We start from the raw sequence: 16761 nt of genomic DNA, 5'->3' as shown, positions 1-16761 counted from the left end.
TACTACCATGAATTTTGCCAATCCTCTACTGAGAATGTGTTTTAAATCTTGGACTCTGCCTGATGCCATTAGCCATGTGGCTTAAAACTAGGCATATGTGTTTGGTGTGTGAATAAAACTACTTAGAAAAATTAAATTAGGGCATGTCCTTAACAATAACAGCAGCAACAAAAATCTAGGCGTACAATAACCTCTCAGGCATGACTTCATGAGTGGGCACTATTGATTTCTCTGCAAACGCAAATTTTTTCCACTTTAGGAGGTTTAGGTATAGTACCAGAAAAACTATAATCATGCAATAAATAAAATAAAATAAAATAAAATAAATAAAAGTTTTTAAAGTAAAATCAACTCTTATTCAATATATGCACAGGACCAATCAAACTGCTTCTTGGAAGCTGATTTTCTCACGGGTATTTATGGGTTGGAAACTATCCACAGGGTCATAGCTGGCAAAGGCAGCAAAGGAAAGGTTGTAGTCTGCGAAGGGGATAGATTTTTAACTGGCAGGATGATTAGCTGTTAAACCATCAGAAGAATACACTTCCAATAATTCCTTCTAAATAATGAAGCATCTTCTTTATCATTAAATACTCAAATGTTAAGGTATAGTGGTACATTTTACTTGGATGCTGGAACAGAAAAATCAGGGGGTAATACTGATCCATGAATATTGTTTCTATCTTGAGCTCTTAAATTTCCATCTTGATGGCCAACCACCTGGCAGAAGTGAAAGAGGTGTTTTATTCCTGGGCCCACATCCATGAAACAGCTCCTGGACTGACCTGATCTGAGTATGAGTTATAGATATAGCCAAATTTTCCTGCACACCGAGACCCCATCCCTCCAGAAATCTTAATAGGCTTTTGAGAGCCTCTATTTAGAGCTGGCTGCATAAAATGATCCTTTGATGAAAAGGGATTGGAACAAGGGTTAAAGCAGACATTGAAAGGTTACTGTAGAGGGCACAGCGTTTGTACCACCCTCCTTTAATATGTGTGGTGTGCACCTGTGATAAGATGATTCATTACATGGGGCCTCTCCCTGACAAGCTCCATCGTTCAGCCCGCGGGGTTCTGACGGGACAATCCTGCACCCGCCCAGTAAATATAACAAGGTCAGCTTTTTTTTTTTTAACCCCTGGAATGTAGATGGAGACAGTTTAGCTTATAATGCATCTTTGTTTACTCTTTATGTAAAATAAAAACAGGGTTCAAGGAGCTGTAATTCTGTTATTGCACCAAGCGGTGCTGGCAGGGAGCAAGTAAGCAGACTGCTGGGTAAATAACTCTGGGAGGAAAAACTATGGCGAGGATGCAAGATATTTTTCCCTTGTATTACATTTGAGAACTGACTACCCTGATCACCGAGACCGAACTTGTACGGCCTTGAAAGGAGAGGGTCCCTAACATCATCATCTTGAACTCTTGTTTGCTTTCCAGACAGCTGTTTTATTGGGATCTCGAAGAGGGAGCTGCTCTCTCCTGACGCCTCCTTAGTGCCTTGGTGACCTCGACGTGGGCACACTAGCAGGGGATGGACAGCACTGGTCATGTGATGAGGGACTTTTACTGGCCCTGACAGATGGAGTAAAGTCACAAGTGTACAAGAGGCTACCAGAACGAGCTTCATGGGAATGAGCAAGAAGTGCCACTGACTTGCGATGGGCTTCACTTTAACTCGTCCTTTTCCCTTGTCGCTTTTACAGGACAACTTCAATCGTCCCCCGTCACCCTACCTTCCTAGACTGTATTCATACATTCAGAAAATGGCTTGATCAAGGCTTATTTAGAAAGCTTAAAGCCTTTTGGGAAGGAAACTTACCAGTTTTCCTCATTATCCAAGACTTTTTTTTTTTTTTTTTAAGTGGGTAAAAAGGCAAAACTGAAATTTTATTTTTAATTAACTATTTAAAAAAAAGTGAATGCCCTGGTAATGAAATGCAACTTCCTCCATGAAGGTGGTAACATGAGTCATCGTATAGAAATAAAAACAAAATAAAACTTCGACATTCTAGGGGAAGGAGAAAAATAATCTCGCTCGAAAATATAGAAACACCTCCCAACCCTTTTCCTATTCTTGACATTGCTAGTAAACATTATTTATTTGTCTTGAACGGATGCAGTTACATATCACTGTCATGCAAAAGAAATTCATTTCCTTTCCAAGTTCCATCGGCCATAAGAATTCACTCTTGTTTCCATCTCCCACTCACCTGTCCTTGCGCATTAGTAACTAGTTGACCCGTGACCCCCTGAAGACTGGAGAGGGCATTGCCAAAGGCCTGTGAACTTGCTATGGAGCCCATGGCTGCTGCTGCTGCAGCCGCTGCAGCCTGACTTGCTAGTGGATTATTAACCAGCTGCAAAGAGAGAAAAGATCAGGGTGAAAACCACCAAGAGGCACAGGCACAGCACATGGATACAACATTCACTTGGGGCTGGGGGTTCTCGCTCCAACTGATTCATGCAAAGGGCCTGGGGCCCCCTGAAGGGGCCTGGTGAACACTCCCTCTGATGGTCTGGGGTCTGGAGGAGGATGGGAGCAAGGCTAGAAAACATCTCCCCGGGGCCTGCTGCTTAATGGAACCCGGGTTTAGGACTCGCTCCAGCAGGGAGAGGGCCTGACTTTTAAGGGTTGAGGCAGGCTGTTGGGGTCTTCCCAGGTGGAGGGATAGTTCAGAAGAGTCACCGGATTTTGTCCTTGAGACCAAAAATAACTATGAGGAAATGTCTACTTTTCTTGCATTAACCAGAGAGAATATGGGGATTAAAACAGGATGAGGGTGCGGAGAAGCATGAGAGAGATTTTAAGAATTTCTGTGAATGAATTTATCATCTCCATTTGTGAATTGCAGGTTCTTTTAGGGTCATCAGGTAAGGCAGATGTCTCACGACACTTCTTTCTTTGAGGGAAGAAGGAAATCCAGGTCAGTAGAAGTGAAATCTCCAGCCTCTGTGCTCTGAGAGGTTGAGTTTGGGTTTGGGGTGTTTTGGGGGGCTTGCCCTGAGTAAGAGATTCAAAGCCTATGATAGGGTTCTTTGGTGAATGGTCAGCATGACATCTGCTTCCTGTTTTAGCTAATTTCTGGCCTTCCCTAGAACTCTTTCCTGGGACAAGAGTAAAACAGGAAGGAGAGTTTGACAGGAAAGGGGGGGCAGCCAGAGAGACCTGCTCAGGGAGGAGGCTATGGCTGCCAAAAATCTGCTTTTCCATGGAGACCGATTCAATATCCTTTATCCTGCCAATTTTCCACGCCACAGGTTTTCAGGCCTTCTGACCATGAGGCAGAAGGGTGGCTTGAACTAAAATCTGCATTTAGGTTAATGACTAGATATAAATTCAAGAAACATTTAAACTATTTTCACAGTATTGGTTTTGATACATGAATTTCATTTGTATTTATTCTAGGGTGTTATTTTTTTCCCATATAGTTTCTCTCCAGTACAACAATTGTTGTGTATAATAATGCGTTTTCCATCACCAGTTCCCACAGCCACAAAACTCCTGTATTTTAGCAGAAACCTGCCAAGACTAAGACTTGGTGGAAAAAATTAATGCCATACTTAATTCAAGTCCTGGAAGCTCCTCTAAAAATGCCTTTTTCTTACTTTCTTCTTTATGTACTCTATTCTCTGTCTGAGTCTCTCTTCTGTTTCTTTTTCTTTTCCTTTCTCCTTCTTTCTTTCTTCCCCTCAAACCATATTTTATTACTTAATTCTTTGGAAATTTGCCTAGAGTTTATATCATTTGATGAGGAAGGGAAAACTAATTGTCAGAGGAAACATCAAAAAGGACAGGGATTTAATAATTTTTCCATTAATGTGATATGCTTATCTTACTGTTTTCTTTATTCATTTACAACCAAATTTTATGTAACTAACTCTACAGTAATTCTGTTGACCCAGCATATTTTTTGGAAATGAAAATCCATTTTAAGCTCATTACTTCATGTGTCTTTTGCCTTTATTTCTCTCCTAAAAGACAATAATGATTTTCTTTTTAAGGAGAAAAAATTCTCATTCGTCAGCCTCAAGAGTAGCCCTGTCTTATCCCAGATTGCCACCATGGGATTTAAAATTCAGGTTGGCCTTGATCTTGGTTTTCTGAATATATTTATAGTGTATATGAGTTGAGTAATGTTATGTTTTGAGAGAAAAACTCTCCTTGTTTTTAGCTTGACCCCCTAAATTTAGAAGAATTCATATTGTGCTCTTTTTTACTCTCCTAAAGTGAGAAGACTTCTTGGGGAATATGTTTCCCAAACTGCCAGTATAGACCCTGCCAACTGGTACCCCATTATCAAGTCACTTATTAACTGCTATGTTTACATTGCTTCAATGCAATACAAATTGAAATCATAATGAAACTCCTGCATTTCAGACAGATCTCGAAACAAGATTCCTCATTCTCAAAAAAAGATTAAGTTATGTGCAGGTTGGCTTTAGTGTTGAGTATGCAATTTTGCCCATAAGTTTGGGTGAAAATTTTAAATCAGTACCTACAAGTGCTCTTCAAGGAAGACAGACGGTGATTCCTACGTAGTGAAGAAAGAGAAGGTATTTTTTAGAAACTGTAAGACTTTTCACTAACATTTAGGTCAAATAGAAGTTTATATAGGAAATTATGGAATTATTCTCTGGTTACAGTACAATAATGTAGACTAAGAATTCCCTACATTTAGGACACTAGTGTATTGTTCAGTGACAGTGCCATGTATTTGCTTTACACTCAGGCATTGGATAAAGGATAAACTATCACTTTGAATATAGAACTAACAATAAAAGTATCTCCTTAAAAGTGAGTTCTGAGCCATTGTGTTGTGGGGTCGGGAACACATACAACTTTTATTGATGTGGAAGATTGTTTCAGTAACCAAAATTGTGCACGATTTGTTTATTCTTAACGTTTATTTCCTCTTTATCTGGTCCTAAGTTGAAATCCAATTTGTTCCTCTGTTCGCTGCTTTTTCCTTTTAGTGGAGCAAATGCCAATTCTGATGACTGTCTTCCTTCCAGCCCTGCGTCCTGGTAGGTCTCTGTGAAAGGTGGATGGTCTCTGGGGAGATGCTTTGCTGACCTCTAGAACAAGAGGTAGAACTAAAGGCGTGGGAGTGTGGTCTGCACAGACAGTGGGTCCAAGTCAATCTGTATGCTGACAGCATTTCTGGTGGGCCGTTGGTGCTGTTGATGGATGGAGCTTCAATAAACATCTTTTGGCTTTTCCGTCGGAGACTGCCAAGGCAGAGATGTGATAACATGCATCAAGATATGGGGCAGGGATGGGGGCAGAGGGGCTGGGAAACCATACGTGTTCTCCTTATCAACTTGGGTCACGTCACTCTGTATTGTCCTCAGTTTTGTCATATTAGCAGGATTCCTCTCGGTACTTCCTCTTGATTGGAGACTCGGGGTGGATTTGGACAGCAGGAGCCCAGGCACAATAAATGCACTTAATGAGCATGTTAACGTTCCAGGGCCAACTGGATATTGGAAGCTGCTGCCTTGAGATACTTCATTGCCAATGCACCTAACCAGCAGAGGATGGCCCAAATCAAGTCTGACTGTATAACACGGTTGCATTTTCAACAGATCAACTCGAAAGACATGCCGAATTCTGCATGCTTGTTTATAAATGTGGAAGCTCTCAAAGCAGGGATTTGCAGAGGGCTAGAGTTCGTGTTTCCATCTAAATGAATTCAGGGCTTTGGACAGATCAAGCTATAGTTATGGAATCTGCAGATAGTCTAACAATCTGCTAACAGAGATACTTATTTCTTAAGAGAGATTTTTTTCTCTTTAGAATTTTAGAGAATAAAATAACTGAGAAGAATTCTTTAAAATAGTTTTCTACCAGTGAGGAAGGGGCCCACACCTCCCACTCCTCCCACCCAGACATTCACGCACCGAGGGCACCGGCTCTGAAACCAGGCTGCCATCATTGGCTAGCTGTGACTTTATGTGAGCTGACCCCTCTAAACCTCATTTTCCCACTTGGAAATGGTTATAAAGAGAGTACCAAGTCATAGAGTTGTGATGAGAATTAAAGGAGATAACACAAGCAAAAGTTTTAGAGTGACATCTGGCATATACCCTGCTCTTAATAAATACTAGCTATTATTCTCACAGTGTATACTGTGTGTGCAGTTTTGGGTTTTTTTTTTTGTTTTGTTTTTTTTTCTTAGGAATAAGTAGTAAAGTTTAATAAAGAAAGAGAGAAAGAATACACATTAAAGAGCTAAAGTGGGCATGTCCAAGGGAGAAGGGGTAGCTTGTTATATAGGAAAGCTTTACAGTGATTTTCTTATCTTGACCTTCAAACACCAGGATGCGTGCAGGTTTTGAACTAGTCAATTAATCAGGATCAGAACTCACCCCCACAAATTCATGAATATCCTCACTTTAAAGGAAATAATGCGAACAAAGGTAACTATTCTCTCTTTTTTTAAATAACAATTCTCTTTTACCCTTTAAAAAAGAGCAGGATGAAGGAAGCAATTGGCAAACTAATATGATTATTAGATAAAGTGAGTTTCATGATTAAAGGACAAATGTGCTATTTAAAAGTGTTTCAGCAAGAAGTATTTAAAACTTGGTTTTCCCTGCTTATCCTGGTCCCCTCTTATTTCATAGGAAGTTTAAAGAGGAATTTATAGTGGAAGGAGTGTTTTGATTCTGAGGCTGGGGTTGGTAGCTGACAGATCAGTAAGAGGACATTACCTTCTTTATAAAGCACTATCCTTATAGTTAATTTACAACATTTGTTAGGTTTCTAAAAGGACCCCCATTTTAGAGTCTAATTCCTGCCTCGTGTCAAATGTTGTGAGTGAATCTTTCCCACAGTTGCTGGTTTGATAGCGAGGGCATACCGGAGAAGATTAAAAAAAAAATTCCCTTAGGACTCGCAGTGATTTATTTCTATATCCACGCATCAGTATGGATATTGGGTGCTCATCTCATAATGGAAATTAATCCACATCCCAAATCTATAGTGCTTTGTGTTTATCCTTGTTTTCTGTGAATGCAGTGGTGACAAGAAGGAAACCTTTGCTGGAAATCTCCCCAGGGGAGCCTCCTTAGTTACAAAGGCGATGTCACCATGTGAGGGAGGGGTGTCTTTCTCCAAGTTTTATTCCATCTTTTCTTTTTCTAAAAGATTCACATCCTGCAGTCTGGTAAAGAAGTCAGATTTCTTGCATCTGAGCATTAGCAGTCACAATACTTTTCATGAAAGTTTGCTGATTACAGTATTCTATTATTATAAATCTTAGTTACAAAAATATGGCAGTACGATGAGGCAATTTAGATATTTAATGTATTATATTCCTACATTTATGCTGAGCACCTGGAACGGCATTCCCTTTATTCCGAGAAGGTCTTAGGAATGCAGCAGGCTCACCAGCTTTCTCTGGAGCATAACTGCCCATGATCTATAGTTCTATCATCCTTCTCATGAGCTATGTGGATTTTATAGAGTATGGATTTGGGAGCAGCTCTTTTTACTACTAACTTTTCAATTAAGAAATCTGGAACTGTTGTGCTGTTTGTTTTTAAATGAGGATGTTCGTAAATACATTCATCACAATTGAATCCTCACTGGAGGTCCGAAATGACTCAGTGGTGGCTGCGTAGAAACAGGAGGGCAAATGCACCTTTTAGAGTTCACACACATAAATTAGGTCCTTGACTTTTCCTGTACCCGCATGTGTGAAAACGTGTCTCTTTGGTTTCTTGGGACTCTTTTAAACAAATAGGTTCTTCCACTTGTTACTTTCGCTTCTTAAAAGGTCAAGAAAGTACCAGTAGATAAATACTGGGAGGGTGACCACATTCATCTCAGTAGCCTACCTGGCGTGTGTTTTAGCCTAATTGTCTTTTCCCTCTTGGTTCTCTGAATATTATTGTGTTATAAAACCCTCATAACCATTAGAAGTCAGTTTTGTGTTTTAATACTGAGCCAGGCTTTGCTACTTGCTCCCTCCCCAGTTCCGTGTAAAGATGGCAATACGTTAGATGCTGACCATCCAACTTTCTGCGAACCAGAACTTTCTATTAACCGCTGCTGAGAATTCTCTGGGGATGGAGATCCTGAGATTTGCCATGATGACTCTGCAGCACTAGCACTTCCTAAAATGCCTTTTGATCCATCAGGGTAAAGTCACATGGATTTCAGCACAGTTTTAGAGTTAACTATATTATATTTAATTATTTTTTGGTAAAACCACAAGTATTGTAACTTTCTATTAATACCCCAATATACAGCCATATTGGCTAACATAGGAATTTTGTTTTTGTAAGCCAGAGTCTTGTGCCTTAATAGCCACTATTATCCTAATGTTTTAGGTTGGGGTCCCCAGAAGCCAGGAAAGGAGGAGGCCTGATCCTGCAAAGGCTCAGCATTGCCTCTCTCCAAGGCAAGGACTCTGGGCTTTCTTAGGACACACACTTCCATAGTCTAAAGCCCCGGGGACTGTTGGCTCTTCACTCTTGGGCTAAGGGGTCCTTGGAAGAAGTGCTCCAGGGGCCATTGTTGAAAGACGCCCAAAGGGCAGGGAGTAGCACACGGAAAAAGTGGGATTCCAGGGGATCTGGTGGAACCTTCACTTTGCCCTCTACTGGGCAAACATCACTTTCTTTTCATCCATTTGTTCCTTCATTTGGCAAACATTTATTCGGTACCCACTATGTTTCGGGTACTGTATGAGGAGAGACAGTGTGACTCTGACAGACTGACATGTCCCTGCTCTCATGGGATTTATAGTTAAAGCTATTCTGCTGGGAAGGCAAGTAGGAAAAGATGAGCTGGCCCAGGGAGTAGTATCCAGATGTGGAGAGGGGTGGTGGGCTGGGATTGGGGGTCAGCGAGAGAAGGGATTGTGGGTTCAAAGAGACCCGGGAGGGGCTGCTCTGAGTCTGTGCCTCTGAACTCGCTCATAGTTGCCAAGAAATGTCACTTGCATTTGGTGAAGGGGAAGCAGCACAGCGCGAATATTAAGAGCTTGAATTTAGGAACCACATTGGCAGGGTTCAAATTCTGAGGCTGCCAGTGTAACCGGCTGTGTGATGTCAGGAAAGTCACCCCACCTCTCTGTGTCCTGGTTTCTTCAGTTTCAGTAAAGTAGGAACCACAATACTGGTGACAACCTCTTAGGGTTGTTAATATATGCAACACACTAGAACAGCACCTGGCATTTAGTTAGCACCATATAAGCCTTGCTATAATGAGGGTTAGTCTTTCCAGGAACATCTGGTCACACCACTGTTTTAGGATTGAGTCCTCTCTCCCTGTCACACCCTGCAGGGCAGCTGCACAGGCCTTCTTGCACATTCTCAGCTACCTCGGGGCATTTGCAGTTGCTGTTTCTACTTTGGGAACTCTCTTTCCCATTCACACAGCTCATTTTCCTGGGTCACCTCCTTAGAGACACCTTCCCTGATTATCTAAATAGCATCCTCTTTCTTTTAGAGTTTCATCCCCGAACATTTGTAGAGCGAATGATCTGGTGTCTGGAATTTATTTCACATGAATACTCAGTGGGGTGGGGACATGGATGACACAAGACGGGCCTTGGGTCCATCGCTGCTGAAGCTGGGTGGCAGGTGAATGCAGATTCATCATTATACTATTTTTTCTACTTTTATTAATGCTTGCAACTTTCCATAATAAAAAAGTATTAAACGTTTCCTTTCACTCTCTAGTCTTCTCCTTTGTTTCCTAGCACTTATTAGCACCTGACATCATATCATTCAATTATTTGTTTAATCTCTTTCTCTATCTTGCCCGAATGTAAACTTTGGTTCACTGCTGTATCTTCAGCTCCTTCGACAGAGCCAGGCACCAAGTAGACCCTCGATAAATGTTTACTGAACGAAGATATGAAAGAGCGAGTCCAAACTATGCAGGCCTGACTGTGTCCTTGGTGGGGCTTGACCCTTCAGTATTTACAGAAAAGAGTAGAAATTTTGGAGACAAATTTGTCTAAATTCTTAATCTTTTTAAAAAATATAGTACCACACTTTACAATCACTCACACCACAGTGGACTCACTGGCCAGAGTCTTGAACAAGGAATGCAGGGTGACTTAGATTCTGAGAGTTCCTGAGAAACCTCTCTATGCCAATTCATCATGTGAATCACACCCCACAAATATAGCCTTCCTCTCACCTACTCGGGCAGATTCCTGCAGGGTTAACAATTGGCACTGGATGGTCTCTCCAACTAGTTTGCAAAATTCCAGGATATAAAACTCAACAATGCAGCACCTCAAGATGAAGGCCCAACTCTTCCCAGGACATCTTGGGCTAAAAGCCCTCTGAAATCCCTAGAAAGCGCATGCATGGATTCAGGTGGGGACAGGGCTGGGTGGAGGGATGACTCTTTTGGTCTGAGGTTATTTGGAGCTGAAAGACAAGGTGGCAGTGAATGGGGGCTTCTATTTGTTATCCCTGGGATGTGGTGGAGCAGCTCACAGCTCCCAGCCCAGCCTCGTGGACTTAAGCCAAGGTCGCTACAGACAGCAGCATGGGTGCAAACTCTTACAGGCCGATTGCCCCAGATAAAGATGGACTTTGTGTGCCTCTGGGCACAAACAACACTGCTTCAAGGCCCACGTGATGGGGGGTGCCGTGGGAGAAGGAGGGCCTGCTGTCCACTTGTGCAGCTCTCTCGCTATGGCAGGACTGAGGGGGTGTAAGGTCACTGGGGCACATAGGTGCCTGTGGCTCGGTTGAGATGGCATCACAGACCCTGGGCAGCACTGAAGGTGGACAGAGGGGGCTGCTCATGAGCACATGTGGATACCCTAGAGAATGTTCTAGAAGTACACTGGAGAGACAGGTAGGCTCTGCAAGGGGCTGAGGTCCCAGTTATGCAAGATGATCAATAAGATCCGTATCGATCAAGCACGGGAACCCCTGGAGGGATGGGAAGGAAATAGCAAGGCTCGCTGTGATTTAGAGGCAAACTGTTAGAAAGCTCCCCAAAGGGTGCACCTCTTTTTTTATTTTAAAATTTACTGATAAAATAGTCAAACCCAGAGTTGAGGGAGAAAAAAACCTAGCTTTTAACTTAATCTAACACATTTGATTTGGAAGTAGAGAGGTCAGCATTATGGAAACATGCCAACTCTAAATCAGATTTTATCCAAGTTATATGCAGACAAATACTGTGTTACTACAAGCCTACATATCTCATTTCCTTTTCAGTCTAGTCCTCCATTCAATAACCTGAAAATCTCTCTTTTTACTGAGTTTCACGCTATTTTCCTACTTATGTACGATAGTGCTGCTCTTAGCAATTGCCTATTGTCATGGCACATTAGTTAGGTGAATTTGTTGATATTTCAAAATTATGCTTTCTGTATTTTTTATTCTATCATCCAGTTTAAACAAGTGATTGGGAGCAGTCCTGAGATGAAAGAAAGAAAGGCTATATTCATATTTTAGAAATAAATTATTGCTGCAGAACAGTAGTTGGGGTTGTTCTAGTTTCTATTTATTGAAAAGCGCAATATACTCTTTACCTGCCCATGCATAATTTATTGAAGTTAGTCTTGAACACTTGTTGAGTCCCTCTCTATCCCTCACTGGGAAAAGAGGTGCTATTGTGGGCCCAAAACAAACCCAAGTTCAGGTCTCTGCCCTTAGAGAGCCTTGGGACAATTCTGCTCATCAGATATTTCCTGATGACCCACTAGGCGCCACTCCAGGCACCAGGGATACAGAGGGGAATAACACAAGAGCCTCTTGCCTTGAGGAGCTTCTAGCCTAGTCCTTTCACCGTTGATTTCCACCGTTGTAGCCAGTGCTCTAAGAGAGCCAGCATCCGGCACGGATCCAGGTGAGGGACTGGAGAACTGGGGAGGCTTCCTGGAGAAGACAACTTGGTAATTGGGTCTTATGGGATAAGTAGAAGTTGATTAGGGGAGGAGATGAGAAAGGGAGAGGAAATGTCATCTCAACCACTGGCAATTGCATAGCCAAAGACCTAGAGGTGAGAAACAACATTCTATATAGGTGTAGCCACTAGCTTTGCAATTTGGATATAATTTTTTGGAACAAATGGTGGAAGAAGGGAAGCAGCCAAGGATGAGGTAAGGTTCGAGCTTATAGAGGACCCTGTATATAATTTTATGAGGCTTGTCCTTTACTCCGTAGGCAATGGTGGAGGACGGGATCGGGTCTGTATTTTAGAATGATCACTTTGGAGACCGAGTTGGGCTTGGTGTGGGCTGGGTCAGCATGCAGGCAAAGGAGAACAGGAGGCTGCAGGGAGCAAAGACAGAACAGAGGGCTGCCCTTGGCCAGGAGAAGACACGTGATTGAGCATAATTTAGAGCATGGAAGCACAGTCTAATCCAACATTCATTCATTCAGCAAGCAGGCAGGCACAGTGGCATGGTCTCTCCCACAAAGAGCTTCCAGGGAATGGGGGAAACAGACATGTAGACAAAAATTAAGAGCCACTGTGCACGAGCTGGGATAGAGTTATGCTCAGCAAACTGCAAGAACATTGGGGGAACTGGCTAACTCTGTGGGGGAAAGAAAAGTGTCAGAGAGGCTTCACAAAAGAAGTGGCTGGAGCTCCTGAATAAATAGTAGACCAACCAAGCAGATGGGAGAAGAAAGGCAGTTAGAGCAGAAGAAAGAATAGGTATAGGATTATGAGGATATCAGGAGACCTGGCATGTTCTGATTGTCCACAGCACAGTTAGGGCAGGAGACTGAATTAGGAAAATTCCAAGGAAGAGAAAGAAGGTGGGAAAATACAGATTCGTAAGCACATGTCTGAGCAGCGTGCATGTGTTCATATGGCATAGAGTGTCTACTGGGCTATTTCTTAGCAAACTGTTGCTATGAATATAAATATTCATATCCTATTAATGGAGGTGGCTTTAACAGCTTTGCAGCTTGGGAAGCAACACTAACTGATGGCCATCAAGTCATAAAGTATTTTCATTTATTTTATGGAAGGGGAAATCTAACCTGCTGACTGATTAAACATTAACAATTGAACTCTGAATAATAAAAACAAAAGCCATCATCTTTTAAAGCAGAGAATGCTCTCTGTAATAAAAAAATTACAAAGCTAGATTATGATGAGCCACCATTCTATTTATGGCTGGGTCTACAGGTTAAGATTGAGTGGTTATTTTATAAATTATAATTTTATAAATTAAGTATGAGAGCTGTGCTTGTTTCTAACAAGATCTCAGATCTCTGAGAATCTGCCTAGCATAGAGGGAAGTCTTGGGGCTATTTTATTTCTGATTATGTATCTTTTCCACAGATACTAATTTTATCACCGAAACTAAAGAAATTTTCTTAAGTCCAACCAGTTCAATTTATCACTTATAAAGAGCAATACTTATGCTTCCTTTTCCTTCTATCCCAGTAACCACATGGGTTATTAAAATGTGTTTATAACAAGTGTTATGCATAATATCTCAGTTTTATCAACCCATGGGCGAATGGAGAGCCTTGTTTAAGCTGTTACTGAATTTTATTATTATGCATAATGGCCTGCTTGCCTCATAAAATGTATTCGCTGAATAGCTGTTGTAGAAGAAAACTAGTCAGGAAGATATGCTATTCTTCCCACAAAATGAAAATACTGCATTTAGGTCATGCATTATTTTTTTTCCAAAGACCAGCAAAAATAAACCTATTAGTTGTTGGTCTGCAACTGAACCTTAGAACAACATCTGTGTTTTTGCATTCACAAAAGGGTCAGGATATGCCATTTAGACTATGTGGAGAAGAAAATGCCATTTCTGGTCATGTCACACTCTGGGTTAAGTAGGTGTCTGTATGTAGCCCTGGGTTAGCATCTAATAGGGTTCACTTTATTCTAAAGAGTTGAAGGGGTTTCTTTTGGATTTTGGTTTTGAGACGCCATTCTGCACATATGACAGGAGCAGATGTGCTCTACCAGATGTGCTGCAGTGGAAGTGTTAAAAAAGAACCAGACCATTAGGAAAAACAAACAGCCTGAATTATTAGAGAAAATACAACACTGTAGAAATGGGAGGACAAGTACATGAGAGAGAAGGCAAAAAACACGACCAGAATGCTAGGAGGTAAATAAAATCCTTCTACAGTCACAAAATATATTGGTTATAGGTTGTTCAAAAAACATTAAGCTAACAGAAAGAACCACTTCCTGTAGGAGCCGTAAGCCAAGAAAATATAAAAATCGTTCGGGAAGTTCCCATTAATAAAACCAAACATAGTTTAAAAAGCATAAAGCTTAATCTCACCAAGAGCAAAAGCAAAGCTGCATCAGAATTTCTTACATTTAGGGAGAAGAGAACATGAAGTCATTCACTGAAGAAACCAATCTATCCAATTGACAAAGAAAAAAGTATTTTAAAAAATGTCTTGCCAATATCAGTGAATTATTGGCTGTTCATTTATAGGCAGAAACTAGGCAACTATTTATGCTGGAGAGAACATGGTAAAATCAACAGAAGTCAGGGCACTGGATTCTCTTCCCGAGTCACCAGCTCAGGGGTCATGCCATCTTGGCCTGCCTGAGCCGCCATTTCCTTGTCTGTAAAATGAGAAGGTTGAACTAGATCAGTGGTTCTCAAAACATGTCCCCTGACCAGCAGTTAAGCCACAGATATTAGGGCTGTGTGTTACAGAGTTAGCGTCCCCTGATGACTCTCCCCACCCATCAGTCATTCCTTACACTGCTCCAAGGACTGGGGAAATCAAGATTTCCTCCCACCGTTTACAGCTCTGAGTGTGCGTGTGGGTGGGGGGGAGGTGGCTGAGGTTGAAGTCCAGTCCCAGGGTTGCTCAGATTCTCTGGGATAGGCTAGAAGAAGTAGGGGTTCTACCACAGTGGTTTTCAAAGTGGTCCAGGGATCAGCAGTATCAGCATCACCCGGGGAACTTGTTAGAAATGCAGATTCTCAGTCCTCACCTTGACCTACTGAGTCAGAAATTCTCGGGGGTAGACCAAGAATTAATACCCATCAGGCAATGATGAGAACCCAGAATCAGTAAGTTCTAAGGTTCCTCCAAACAGGAAAACTCTATAATGGTGCTAAAATGGTGGAATAAACATTTGGAATAGTGCTATAAGTTTTTGGGTTCCAGCATATAAGAATTATCAAATAAAGATATTAAATAAATATAATTCTCTAAATCTGCTTTAGTAAGTGGGGAAAAATGGCTGGAAATAAATATTTAGGTCAGGGCTCATGGCCAAGTTTCTAAAGCAACTATGCTGTTCATTGACTTCTGGGTTGGCTTCCAGGGGCCAATGGTCAGCCCCAGGAGGTATGTAAACACCCCTGAGCTGAGACTACAGGCCTTTCCAACATGACCAGAGCTATCAAAGTGCGTAGGGACCAACAACAGAATTTAAAATTTATAATAGATCATTAATTAAAAACAACAACAACAACAGCAACAACAACACAACCAATTACCTAATTTTAAATAATCTCAAGTCAATCAGGCAAAGGCTTTCAAGGGCTTTAGCAAAGACTAGGAAGTGGCATGTCTCAGCTTTACCTGTACACTGAAGAGTACTACTGCAGAAGAGAGAAAAAGGGTTGGTCACACAATGAAACCTTGGCTGAGATAAAGCTGCTGGACAGCTTCCGCTTTTACCCGAATACCTCGCTCCCCATTCTCTTTTATATAAAGGTTGAAAAACATCTACTCTGCTCCTTCTTGAAGGGTCATAAGCCAGGGAATTATAGTTTCATGAAAATAATTGCTTCTTTTGCCCTTTTATCTTTATTTTATAATTAGAGAGCATGATGTGGCTTCTAGATGGATTGGGTGCCTGCTCTCGTAGCAGAAGCCCTGGCTTTTCTCCCTTGAACTAGGAGTAGCCTCAGGAATCAGATGAAAACGTTAGACGGGAACTCTGAGGGGCAGTTGCTGAATCCTAGATTCACTCTGCAATTCCTACTTGCAGCTCAGGGACTGGGACCCAGTGGACTCTCAATCAACGTTTGGTCAAAGTACGATGTTCGATGACTATCAGGACGACAGGTCAAGAGGAACTATTTCAAAGGAAGCAACTGCTTTTGGCAGAATTTCTCCAGTGTCCAAATGGACAAAAATAAATAACTGGACCCAACTGATCAATTAGTTCCATTGTTTGCAGGCAGGAATGCACGTTGTGAAGGTTCATGTTGACAGAATGTGCTCCCTGACATACCAGCCTAATACCAGCATTCCAAAGCAATCCCCTATTCTTTAAATGGAGAAAATAATGCAGTTATTAGAGATAGGATAGAACTGTAGGAAGAACATAAAATCAGCTAGGTAAACTGTGAAACAAGTGTCAAGTTTCTGTTAGTCCTGCTATTGTGATATAGGATCAAAATCGATATCCAGAGAGATAGAAAATAAAATAAGGATTATAAGCACCTTTCCACAGACAGAACCACTTGGAGAAACAATTATGAGTGTCCACGAGTGGCCTTAGGTTCCTGGTGGTGAGTTGGCTGGGTCCAGTGGCTTCCCCATATCCCAGCAGGAGGGGCTCCACATGGGCTCAACCTGCCACTGGGCCTCCAGGTGCAACTGGTCCCAGGAAGCTGGCATTCCCAGCTGGTACACAACTCCCCTGAACAGTTGATGCTCAAGCTTAGACTCTTCCTGCCCCACTTTCAGGGAGGATGTCATGAGCCCAATAAAAAGGGGAAGAAACAAGGAAGAACGTGGCATTGACTATTACGGTCATCTGCTATCTGGCCCATGGGCTTTGTACTCAAAGGCTATTTTTGTTTTGAAG

The 16761-nt window shown here is 41.8% G+C and overlaps 1 protein-coding gene across 1 annotated transcript in view; it reads right to left on the bottom strand.

Moving 5' to 3' along the window:
* POU6F2 (POU class 6 homeobox 2) overlaps positions 1-16761 on the bottom strand; it is a 510083-nt gene that overhangs the window by 57392 nt on the left and 435930 nt on the right. The window contains exon 6 of the mRNA XM_037837121.1: positions 2216-2362. Coding sequence (XP_037693049.1) covers positions 2216-2362 — 147 coding nt within the window. The remainder of the gene's footprint in view (positions 1-2215; positions 2363-16761) is intronic.

The sequence above is a fragment of the Choloepus didactylus genome, chromosome 5 (genome assembly GCF_015220235.1).
Source record: "Choloepus didactylus isolate mChoDid1 chromosome 5, mChoDid1.pri, whole genome shotgun sequence".
Lineage (NCBI taxonomy): Eukaryota > Metazoa > Chordata > Mammalia > Pilosa > Megalonychidae > Choloepus > Choloepus didactylus.
The sequence above is the reverse complement of the archived record's forward strand: the minus strand, read 5'-3'. Positions and strand labels throughout refer to the sequence as shown.